At 47.7% G+C, this 12,131-nt stretch overlaps 1 protein-coding gene and 1 long non-coding RNA gene across 24 annotated transcripts in view; one reads left to right on the top strand and one right to left on the bottom strand.

Annotated features, from left to right (window-relative positions):
• Positions 1-11,241, bottom strand: part of PNPLA4 (patatin like domain 4, phospholipase and triacylglycerol lipase) — a 180,617-nt gene extending 169,376 nt beyond the window's left edge. For 3 of the 13 annotated variants that reach the window (XR_013374661.1, XR_013374662.1, XM_077888151.1), the window contains exons 1-4: positions 10,827-11,238; positions 9,543-9,727; positions 4,727-4,821; positions 4,415-4,559 (exon numbers count right to left, since the gene is read on the bottom strand). Coding sequence is in view for 10 of the 13 variants with exons in the window: in XM_077888151.1 (XP_077744277.1) it covers positions 4,415-4,559; positions 4,727-4,821; positions 9,543-9,727; positions 10,827-10,851 (450 nt within the window). In the remaining 3 variants the exon portion in view is untranslated. Of the gene's footprint in view, positions 1-4,414; positions 4,560-4,726; positions 4,822-7,269; positions 7,397-8,402; positions 8,465-9,542; positions 9,728-10,518; positions 10,674-10,826 lie in introns of those variants that run through there. The other 10 variants (XR_013374663.1, XM_077888152.1, XM_077888155.1 and 7 more) reach the window with 9 other exon arrangements.
• Positions 10,933-12,131, top strand: part of LOC144308023 (uncharacterized) — a 405,010-nt gene continuing 403,811 nt past the window's right edge. For 3 of the 11 annotated variants that reach the window (XR_013374672.1, XR_013374667.1, XR_013374664.1), the window contains exon 1: positions 10,937-11,516. This is a non-coding gene — a long non-coding RNA (uncharacterized LOC144308023). Of the gene's footprint in view, positions 11,517-12,131 lie in introns of all 11 variants that reach the window. The other 8 variants (XR_013374673.1, XR_013374666.1, XR_013374670.1 and 5 more) reach the window with 5 other exon arrangements.

Below are 12,131 nucleotides of genomic sequence, written 5' to 3'. Positions count from 1 at the left end.
TGGGCAGAAGATTCAGGATACGATGGAAATTCAACCCTAATTGGGATCTTTGGACCACTTAATTGGCCAACATAGGTTCTTAGAAAATATTCAGCTATCATTGCAGATAGCAAATGAAACAATCATCTTTCATGCAACTAGAAGCAAAGTGAATGAATACAATTTATGAGTCATCACACAGAAACAAAAGCCAATGATGAAGAGGTCTAAGATCATATGCAAAACAGGGTAGTAATCCACTTCCCGAGATACTGTAGGTGTAGGTTAGTACACTGTTCTTGAATATGGATGACAAGTAAGGGGGAAAAGAATAAAATGTGTAAGAAAGGGTGACTCCAACACCACAGAAAGAAGGCTGTGACACTTCCTACAGGCATGCTGACCAGTAACGTGTGTGGCTTACAATCTGACTTGTTTACTATTTACTGAATACTGGCTGTAATCAACAAGCATACGGGGCTTTCCTGCCGAAACACACTTGTCTTGCTTTATACATTTGTTCTCCATTTTGACACAGATTGACTTATGTCCATTTCACAACTGGACAAACTGAGACTCAAATCTAACTAGTCCCCAGGGACAGTGTCAGGAAATGAGAGGCCTAGATATGAACACAGGGAGATGCACATAAAACATGCAATATTCCAAGAGACCACACACATGTTTGCGTGCACACACACACATACACACAGAGGACTTGACATACATAGACATATACACACACACTTTAGAATACAAAGACATCCAGTTTGTAATAAAAGGTGCAGTCAGGGAAGCCTGGGTGGCTCAGTGGTTGAGCATCTGCCTTCGGCCCAGGGCATTATCCTGGAGTCCCAGGATCGAGTCCCACATCGGGCTGCCTGCATGGAGCCTGCTTGTCCCTCTGCCTGTGTCTCTGCCTCTCTCTCTGTGCCTCTCATGAATAAATAAAATCTTAAAAAATATAATAAAAGGTGCAGTCAGCTGGTGGTTAATAAGCTCAGCATTAAAAAAAAAACAAAACATTAAGAACACCAGTCAGTAAGAGAATAAATAATGATAAAATGGGTATAAAATGCAACATTGTAGTTGAAATCCCTAGTATTTAGTACTCCTAGATTCCTTCACTAGCTACCAACTGATACCTGATGTACTCTACCTCTGGTTGCAGCTTTAGTTTCTCTGTGTCATCTCCAGAATTTACAAATACTGGGAAGTAAGCCCAACGCTGTGTTCAGAGCCAGGTGTGCAGAGCTCCCAGGAGACTGGAGTGTGCACCGTGGGGTTGGGGCTGCTTCCCCTCTTGGCTTTGGGAGGCCTCCCATCTCCTCTTGAGGGAAATGGAAGCACCAGCAGGCAGCTTCCTCGCCCTCCCCTCTGCACTGGGCAGTGAACAGCCATCCTGCCGCGTGGCGCTCCACACGACACTCCACCACTGGTCTTTTGGTTACTCAGAGCACAGAAGCTGATGATGCACCAGCAGTGGGTTTGCTTTCTTTCCCCTCCATGCCTTTTCTTCTTCCCTTTTCTAGTCTCTACCTGGTCTTACTGTTGAACTAAATGCTTCTTGAGTATTCCAGGCATGGACTTCAGACATTTCATAGCCACTATCTGCCATCAAGGAACTATCCATCCTTCCTATTTTTAGGCCGGAAAAAGGTTAGAGCATTCTGCTAAATATTTAAAATGCTTCTTGTATAACCTAGGATAAATGTTAATTATTCAATTATTCTCCTTACAAGATATTACACATTTTGTGTCAACTATTTCTCTTCTGTTCAATGAACTCAAGTAATTACACCAATTCTCTGAATAGTTATTATCTAAAACAAAAGAAATTGAAAAAAAAATCATGTTTACTTACTGCAGTAGTTTGCTATTGCTGCTGTAACAAATTACTACAAACATAGAGGCTTAAAATAACACCAATCTTTTACCATGTGGTCTTGAGATTAGAATCTGTTGTGCAGCTAAAACCCAGGTGTTGGTAGGGCCGCATTCCTTCTGGGAGGGTGTAGGGGAAAATGTTTCCTGCTCACTCAGACACTGGGAGAATTCATTTCCATTGGTTGCAGGACTGAAGTCCTCTTTGCTTCGCTGGCTGTCAGTGAAGCAGCCCACAGCGCCCTCCTGCCTCTATGCTCTACTTGCATGAGGGCTCTACAGCTCAGAAAGAACAATGGCCCCCAAGGAAGACCTCCATTTTTAAGAACTTAGGTACTTTGTTTGGATCCACCCAGACAATCCAGGATCATCTCCCCCATTTTAAGATCTTTACCTCAATTATATCTACAAAATCCTTTTTGCCATGGGAGGTAACATATCCACAGGTGCTAGAGATTAGGGTGTGGACGTCTTTGGAGGCGATTATTCAGCCAACCACATTGCCATATAAAGGGAATTGAGAGGGGGATAATTTTATCCAGCGTGTGATGTAATCAAGCACAATGTTGGACATCTGGACCGTAGTCCAGCTGGGCCACTGACCAGCTAACTTATTTTGTAAAGGTCACTAAACATAGGATCCAGATGCTTTCTTCTTTTGGTTTTTGTTTTTGTTTCAATTTTATTTTTTTATTCATGAGACATACACACACATACACAGAGAGGCAGAGACACAAGCAGAGGGAGAAGCAGGCTCCATACAGGGAGTCTGACGTGGGACTCGATCCCGAGACCCCAGGGCCATGCCCTGGGCCAAAGGCAGGCACTAAACCGCTGAGCCACCCGGGGATCCCCTTGTTTTTGTTTTTTTAATTAGGCTCCACGCCCAGCATGGAGCCTAATGTAGGGCCTTAACTCACAGCCTTGAGATCAAGACCCATGCCAAATTCGGACGCTCAACCCAGCAAGTCACCCAGGCAGCCCTTCTTTTGTTTTCAATGAAGCCATTGTAACAGATGCCACCTCAGGTCATTTATGTGTTCATTCATATTCACCGACTGACCACATATGTTGGAGCTGGCCCTTTGCCAGGCAATGCAACTATCACAGTGGACAAAACAGAGCAACCCCTGCCCGTTTGGAGCTTACATTCTACTGAAGAAAGAGTGACAATAAAAACTAAGTAAAGCAGTAAAATATGGGATCGGGAACAGTGATCGGGAAGTTAGGAGAGGAGACAGGAAATACCAGGGGCTCTGCTACTGTAGATAAGAGTAGCCAAGGACGGATGCAATGAGCAGGTCATAACTGCAATGCATGGCTCCTGTCTTCTGACAAAAGGGAACACAGTCCTGCTGCCGTTCCAACCAGAAGAGGTCTTCCGGCACACTGGCAGCTCCTTGTATCTGTGTTGACATCAGCAGGTTGTGACAATTCAGGCATGGACTGACCAGTTCCTCCCTTTATATTTTGCAAGTCTCCATAAGATTATAGGAAAATATTTCTAATATTTCTTTTTCTAAGACAGACTATTAATGTGTAAGTGCAAGACTGGCATAGTCAGCACACCAAGTAAAAATATTCTAATCTATTAAGTCACAAAGTAATTTTACTTGTCAGTTCAACATTTCATTAGGTATTTCAAATTATATCATTCACACAGTAAAACTTGAACAGTAAGACTCGATAGTAAAAATCAATGCATTTATCATGTAATTCAAGCAGAACTTTTACCAGTTCCTCTCAATCCATCTCCCCCTGCTGTATCCAAACACACTTTCTCCATATTATCTGAAGCTGGCCATAATTCCCACCAAAGGGAAAACAGAGAAAAAATTGCCCGGCTTTTGTAGGAAAAGAGCACTCTTTCCAATTTACAAGTATTTGATGTATTACCTTAGCAAGCACACTGTTATTTGCAACTCTAGCCAAAGTATTTCCCAGAGATCATAAATTCGCAACTGAGCAACTTTCAAATGTGTCTGGATAGGAAAGCATGAAAACAAAATGGGAGAATGAACTGGAACATTACATTGGAAAGTCAAGAGACCTGGGGTCCAGAATGCATTCCCACGGGCAGCCGGTATGACCTTGAGCATGTCACGTAAAATCTCTCCATCTATTTCTCCTCTGCTTAAAAAAAAAAAAAAAAAAAAAAACCAGAATAACAGGGCAGTAATCACACCTGTCCTACCTGCAGAGAACTGAAAAAGGCTGCACATGTACAAAGTCTTATGTGAACCAGGAGATACCAGCTATGTCACTCAGGGAACTTAGTACTGTGATGCTATCCAGCCGCGTCGGTGACCTGAATATGGGTTTGTTGACGATCATGAGAAAAGCACAGAAGCAGCACGGGGGTCTCTGGAGCCTCTGCGGTGGCCACTGAGGGACATGGTTCACCCATTCATCGATCACATCATTTAGTGAGTACTCATCATCTATCAGGCTTGATGTGAAACCCTGGCTCTAAAGAACGTGATGACGTTCGCCTGTGAGAAGGAATTAAGTCAGCCCTGGATGAATTCCTCAAACATGACATGCGTGTTACCTGGGTTACCTTAATGAGGTCCTCCCTGGAGGAAAAACTGGAGACCAGGTAATTTTCTCTGGTTTTGGTGTTGGTGATAGATACATGCAGTCGGTTGTGGGCCAGCTCATGGGCGTTGGGAGGAAGAATCAACTCCATTCCGCTTCTAAGGAGGAAAAAGTAACCTGCGTTATTCACCTTCAATTATTGAATGCCTTGTAAATATTTTAATAGGGAGAACGCTGAGCTGAGCATGCCGCGGTTTATACAGAGCATCCTCAACACTCTGTCTTCACATGCGTTGGTGGAAATGTTCTATATACACGTATATACCTCAATCGGGCCATGAAATCATATCCAGGTGTAACTGCCCCAAAAGACTGCCTTCGGATTTCTTCAGCAAACTTGTAGGTAAATTCATTACACTCCTGAAAAAAAAAATGAGTACGTGAACCTATGATTTATAAAGAAAGAAAAAATTCCCTCTTTTTCCAGCATTCTGTGGCCACCACACAAGGCAACTGGACCCTAGATCTTATAAACCCAACCCTTAGATTTAAGGTGCTCCTTTCCTTTACAGGTATATTACCTTAGCACCTGGCCCCCTTCACCCACGGGTCTTAGCTCCCAGGCAAGCTATGTGTTCTCCCAGATCCAAACTTTTTTCCCCTTTCTTTTCTTTCTAAGCCACCTCAAATGGCTTTGCCCACATCTGGGAAATCCTCGAAAGCTCAATTTTGATTCTCATTTATTAGCACATTGTTCTACACATTTCTCCAACATGGCTGACCTCCTCTCCCATCCCAAGTCTGTGGCCTCTGAGGCAGTGCGATTGCAATAGTACTGATTACTCACGGCAACACCAATGACCAGGGAGGCATCGTGATGAGTGCTGTTTGTCTTTGGAGATCACTGTTGGGCATTGTTTTGTTTTGTTTTTTAAGATTTATTTATTTATTCATAAAAGACACATAGAGTGGCAGAGACATAGGCAGGGGGAGAAGCCGCCTCCATGCAGGGAGCCCAATGCAGGACTCGATCCCAGATCCTGGGATCACGCCCTGAGCCGAAGGCAGACACTCAAGCATTGCACCACCCAGGTGTCCCTAGGCATTGGTATTTTGTAAGAGTCCTGAGTGGTAAAGAGAGGGGAGCATCTAACATGCTGGGATCTACAGATGCAGTTTCTGTTAGCTCGTGGTCACATAACCATGTAAGGTGGGTACAATACCCCACTTGACAAGTAAAAAAACTGAGATTTGGAAAGATTGGACATCTTTCCCAGTTATCTCATCAAAATAACTCCAGAGTCAGGATCTGAACCCAGGCCGATCTTTTCTTTATTAAATCATGCATTAAGCAACCTCTACAGGGTCCTAGGCACTGGGATTCAGGTAGAATGAAAGACAAAGAGCCCGTGCCCTCATGGGACTTAGGACTGCTCAGTGTGTAAATCCCCAAGAACTAGGAGAGTGCCACAACAGTGTGGTTAGCAGGAAGAACCAAGCCTTTCACCCCCAAAGATCCCACATTCTAGCCTCTGGACTCCGTGAATGCTTCCTATACAACGAAAGAGATTTTACAGATGTGAATAAGTTAAAGATTTTGAGATGGGGCAGTTATCCTGGATTATCTAGGGGAGTCCAGTGTAATCACAAGGATCTGTATAAGTGAAAGAGGAAGGTGGAAATGTCAGCATTAGAGAGAGAGATTTGAAGATGCTGTGCTTGGGACGCCCGGGTGGCTCAGCGGTTGAGTGTCTGCCTTTGGCTCAGGCTGTGATCCCAGGGTCCCTGGTTTGAGTCCCACATCAGGCTCCCTGCATGGAGCCTGCTTCTCCTTCTACCTATGTCTCTATGTCTCTCATGAATAAATAAAGTCTTAAAAAAAAAAAAAAAAAGATGCTGTGCTTATGTCTCAAAGATGGAGGAAGGGGCTCTAAGCTCAGGAATGCAGGCTGCCTGCGCAAACTGTGAAAGGCAAGGAAACACATTCTCCAGAGCCTCCAGAGGGAGCTTGGCCCTGCGGACAATTTGATTTTTCCAGAATTATGACCTCTAGAAATCTAAGAGAATAAAAACGTGTTGTTTTAAGCCACTAAGTTTATGGTCATTTATGGTAGCAGCCACAAAAAACTGATACAGTGCGTGTCAGCCACGGGTTCCCTCCAACGTGACTTTTGGGTGAGACAGAAAATGTGAGTAGGAGCTGGACAGGACATGGAGGTAGGTGAGAAAGACTGGCAGGGACAACTGTGAGCACAAGCCAGTGAGGGGTACTGACCTCAAAGCCATCATCGAGCCAGGAGAGGACTAAGTCATGGGGGGTGAGGAGGGGACTTGCGGGGAGGGGGGTGGTGGAGCTCAGGAGACATGCTGAGAAATCTGGATCCGATCCTAAGTCAAAACAGAGCCCTGGGGCTGGGAGGGGAAGGTAGGGGGAATAAGACAATCTGATCTGTGTCTGTGAGGTGGGTGGTTTGTAGGCAGAGAACGGATGCAGCCTGCTGTCAGGAAGCTGCTGTAAGGGGCAGCCCCCAAACTATGTGCTCTTTCTACTAAGCCAGACTGCCCACTTGGCCTACTTTCTTGTATTAATTTTAGTTACAGACACACACACGCGCGCACACACACACACACACCATACACACACTCCCATGATCAGACTGGAAACTTATTAAGCAAGGACTTACTCATCTCTGCATTCCCCACTATATCTAACACTGTGCCTTGCAACTAACGGGCTGAAAAAAGGCTGCAGCACTGAGCTCTTACGTATGGGCGTCTAAATTTGCCTACTACCTAAAATACACCAGGCATCAGGTGCTCCTCTTAATTATACATGCATAAAAGCTCAGAACTAGATTAATTACTCACGTATTTGTCACAACACCACAAAGCTCGAGGAACCATCAGCAAGAGCTGAGCTAACATGGATGTGAATAAGTAGAAAACAGTTTGCTCAAAACCTCAAAGCAATCCTACAAGTAGTGTATTCCAAACTCTAAAACAAAAGGAAATAAAATAAACTTACATCAAATGGCTAAGAATTTGTTTTGACAAACGAAAAATGAGGATGCTCTAGGTCAATACAGAAAATCATTCTGCACCTTCCAATGTGAGCACCCAGGAAGTCCTGCCCCTTTACCCACCTATAACCAATGCCATCATACCAACACCACTAGACGGTGCAATAGGGTTCATCGAAAAAATACACAAGAACACATAATCTAGCTTGAAATAATGATCTCACGTCTCAAATTCAGATCAAGTGTCAGTGTGTGAACATCACAGAATTTCAGTGAAGTGGCTGTATTAGGGCAGAATTTCCAAATAAAGTCAATTTTACATGACACTTTATGCATTCCTCAATCTGAGGATTTATTTATTTTTTTAAAGATTGTATTTATTTATTCATGAGAATGTACAGTGAGGAGAAAGAGAGAGAGGCAGAGACAGGCAGAGACAGAAGCAGGCTTCATGCAGGGAGCCTGACGAGGGACTCGATCCAGAGTCTCCAGGATCACATCCTGGGCTGCAGGCGGCGCTAAACCGCTGAGCCACCAGGGCTGCCCAATCTGAGGATTTAAAACCAAGCCTAGGGATCCCTGGGTGGCGCAGCGGTTTGGCGCCTGCCTTTGGCCCAGGGCGCGATCCTGGAGACCCGGGATCAAATCCCACATCGGGCTCTCGGTGCATGGAGCCTGCTTCTCCCTTTGCCTATGTCTCTGCCTCTCCCTCTTTCTCTCTCTGTGACTATCATAAATAAATTTAAAAAAATTAAAAAAAAATAAAATAAAATAAAATAAAAATAAAACCAAGCCTATTCAATTACAAAGCTGAGGATCTGCCTCCCTGAAAGGAAAAGGTGACACGGAGGAGGAGGAAACAACCCCTTAGGAGTCCCCAGCCTCTTGAGAGTTCTGGAAAGGAGCTGGCTTGCAGTCCAAACCATAGGATTCTGCTAGTGTGTGTGTGTGTGGGGGGGGGGGGGGGGGGGTAGTGCTCACACGTGTGTTCACTGCCTTCAGGTGCTCACTCCATGCAATCCGTTCACAGCACTTCTTCCCTTCTTGCATTTCCAATAAAGCAACCGTACAAAAATAGGAGGAAAACATAAGTGGATTCCCATACAACTGGCCTCAAATCCTGTTTCTCTTTCATACAGAGCTCATCCTCGATGGTGAGAACAAGATTCTCGATGTTTACGATTTTATAGTTTTGACATTTTATTTATTATTTTTAGAAGATTTTTTTTTTAATTTACTCATGTGAGACACAGAGAGGGAGGCAGAGACAGGCAGAGGGAGAAGAGGGCTCCCTGCAGGAAGCCCGATGCAGGACTCGATCCCAGGACCCCAGAATCATGCCCTGAGCTACAGGCAGATGCTCACCCACTGAGTCACCCAGGCGTCCTAATTTTAATGTTTTAAATGGGACTTAAATTTATTCTTGGGCCTGAGTATGCTAATTATTATTCAATTGTTCAGAGCCACCAGAGTATGTAAGTAATGAATGAATATGCCATTCTGCACCTACAGAAGACAGTTCTTAAAGTCAGGAAATGTACGATTGCTGTCTAGAAATGGAAAACCTTTTTATGACGTAGACTGCATTAAATGAAATACCTAATGAAGGCTTATTCTCATTACTTCTGGATAAACTGCCTGGAAATCAAAATTTTTTATCTGTGAGAATCAAAAACAAACAGAATCTCTGCAGCATTCCACTTAGCAGAAATCATCAGCCCAATTTTCCTTTATACACCTGTTTGTAAATGGGAGGGAGCAAAGCATTATCGGCCCCATTTTCCAGGCCTTGCAAACAGACCCTGTGTTCTCATGATCAGATAAAGAAGAAATAGCCTTTGGTAGAAAGAAACAGAGCCGGAATTTTATGACTAAATAGACACTCAAGAGTAAAAAGAGGCATTTGATTTCCTTGCCTCACTGTCATCCAACATAATCTTCCCCAAATCCAGAGCAGAAATCCGTAATAATTAAATTAAAAAAAAAAAAAAGTCTTGACCTTTCCTGTTACCCAGGAAAAGGATTATTTGTCTGCAGTTAACTTAGTAGAGCCAACGTTCATGCCTGCCGCTCAGTGTTGATTTCTTAACAAGGAACGCAGCCTAGTTACTACTTCATTACCTCTAGTTTTTCTGGTGCCGTTAGCAGGACAGAAGCCACCAAGGATCCCGCAGAAGCCCCTGCAAAGGCCTTGACATCCTTCAGGAGCTTTTTTCCATGTCTACAAAGTGCGGATGCTGCCCCCAAGTGGTAAATGCTCAGAAACCCGCAGGCCGCAAACGACAAGTTGATGTGCTTCATTCTAGCTGCGAAATTGAGGACACACAAAAAAACAAAAATGCTGTAAGTTGGTATAGTTCTTTACACACTGGTGTGTTGTCCCATGTCTCATCGTTCCAACACGGTTTTAACGTATAATTCTCTGTGCTGAACACAATATTGTCAATAAAAGTCTCATTAAGTACCCAAATTTTTCACGAAAACTTTTCTCCCCTCTCCCCTTGGCCCCATATAGTTTTATTACTTGTGAAAAGTCCCAACATTTCATATGTATTTATCTCATAGATTATGCTATCTACAATCTGATGTGCCCCGGGTAGAAGCAGATCAGTAAATTACAATTGCCTTTTTTCCTGACCTTTTTAACCTTTTTTTTTTGGGGGGGGTACTATTGTGGAAGGTGAAATGGCTAGGCACTAGCACATTGCACAGAAAGGACACACGTGGTCTCCTTTGCAAGTGCATCACCGCATTTCAAGAGCAGTCCCTGCTCGCTTGCCCCACACTTGCACTGCAAGCATCCACATATATGGATATAATATATACATATTTAATTCCAAAAAACAAAAACAAGGATGCCCACGATTCTTGCATAATGCAACGAGCCATCATTCAACAGTGAAATATAGATTTCATTGCCTAGTTTCTCAAGATACATTAAGGCCGTGAGTGGCAAGGGCAATTGAAGGCCGCAAGGGCCGTCAGGCACAGTCCCGGATGACTTGTGAGCGATTTCAGGACAGAAGCGCGTTTCCGAAGCCTCAGTGGGCTGCATGTCACCAGGTGGTGGGTACCGTGAGGCCACAAAGCTGCACACCTGGAGGTCCTCGGGTCTCCTCCCTGCCTCCTCCGGAGCCTCCAGGGGAGGCACACGGCCCGGCGCGGGCCTCGAGTTTAGGGGCCGAAGGCCTCCGCTGTGTGCAGGGAGGAGCCCCGGCCGCGGCACGCCTCCTTTCTGCAGCCGGGGTGGGGGTGGGGGTGGGGGTGGGGGTGGGGGTGGGGGTGGAGCGGCGGAGCTCGGTGCAGGAAGCAGCCTCAGCCCCCGGCGCTGGGGGCTTGCTCCGACCCGCCCACCCGGGGGGAGCCACCAGAGCCCGCCCCGCGCCCGCCCCGCGCCCCGCCTACCAAGGCAGGCTCCAGGCACTTCCATGCTGAACCCCCTTCAGCGGAGCCGTCACTCAACAAGGCCCCGCCCCCCAGGGCCGGCCCGCGCTGGCCGACTGGAAGGTCTCGCGGGAGGGGTCCGGGCGGGCCTACCCGCGCAGGCTGCGACGTCACCATGCGACGCAGGCATCCCTGGGCCCCGCCCACCCCATTTAAACCCCCTGGACTCAACATGGCGGCGGCGCACCCTCGGACGCTTGACCCCGGCGTCCCCGGGCGCGGGTAAGGGGCAACCCTTTCGTGTCCAGGGCTGCTGTCCTCCATACGCAGCGATGCGTGTCCGTCCGCCTGCGCGTCGTAGCGCCACCTGGGGGCTGGCCCCTCCCCGGCGAGGTCGGTGACCCTGAACGACCCTCCTGCGCCGCGCGCGCCCCGGAAGCGCTGGCGTGTCTCCCGGAAGTGGTTTTTCTTCCTCTCCCCACCGTCCGGGCGGTGCCGCTGGCGGGGAAGGCGGGGTCCACGTGCCGGCTTGTGGAGAGCGGACTTCCTAGCGCTTTCCGCGTCTGGCGGTGCCTTCCCCGTTCCTGAGTAGCCTTTTTAACGGAAGCGTAATCGGAGAGGCCGGGCCGCGGCTGTGGGCAGCGGCCACATCGTCAGGCGCCTCGGGCTGCTGACCCAGCGCGGCTTGCCTTACCTGTCTGAGCTTCTCAGGTGATTTTCTGTGTGAAACGGGATGGTGGTAAAGACGCCCGTGCCACACGGCGGGCCTGCAGCACTCGGCCTGTGGCTTCCTTTGGTGGCGGCCGTGGGCGTGTAGAGTCAGTGAGAGATGGTGGTGGCTTTGGGTGGTGGCCGTGCGGCCGACGTCCCCTGTGGGGCCTCCTTCCCTGTGTAGGCCCCGTAAGCCAGCCTGCAGCAGTCGCAGAGCCCCCGGGGAAGGTCCCCCAGGTCCCCCTGCCTGAGGACGCTCTGAGCAGTGTGCGCGTCCTGCCCTGGGGCGCGGGGCGGGGTCGCCTCATGGCCTGTGCGTCCCTGATCGCGAGGCCGTGGCCTGGGCTCTGCAGCGCGACCCCGCCTGAGGGCCTGAGCGAGGGCCCCGGATGTGGTGACTGGGGACCACATGGCGCCTCACAGTCGCAAACAGCCTCCTGACACCCTTGCGCCTCAGGACCCGCCGGGGCCTAAGCAAGGTGGCGTCTTGCTGCCAATAGGACTGGCGTGACGGGGGGCTGCAGTGCACGTGGTGCAGCTGCGGGAGGGCGGGAGGGCGAGAGGGCAGCGCCCTCCGCGAAGCCTGCCGGGAAGCAGGAGGCCGAGGCCGCGCCG

Source organism: Canis aureus, chromosome X, assembly GCF_053574225.1.
Source record: "Canis aureus isolate CA01 chromosome X, VMU_Caureus_v.1.0, whole genome shotgun sequence".
Classification (NCBI taxonomy): Eukaryota; Metazoa; Chordata; class Mammalia; order Carnivora; family Canidae; genus Canis; species Canis aureus.
This window is presented reverse-complemented; position numbering and strand designations above follow the sequence as displayed.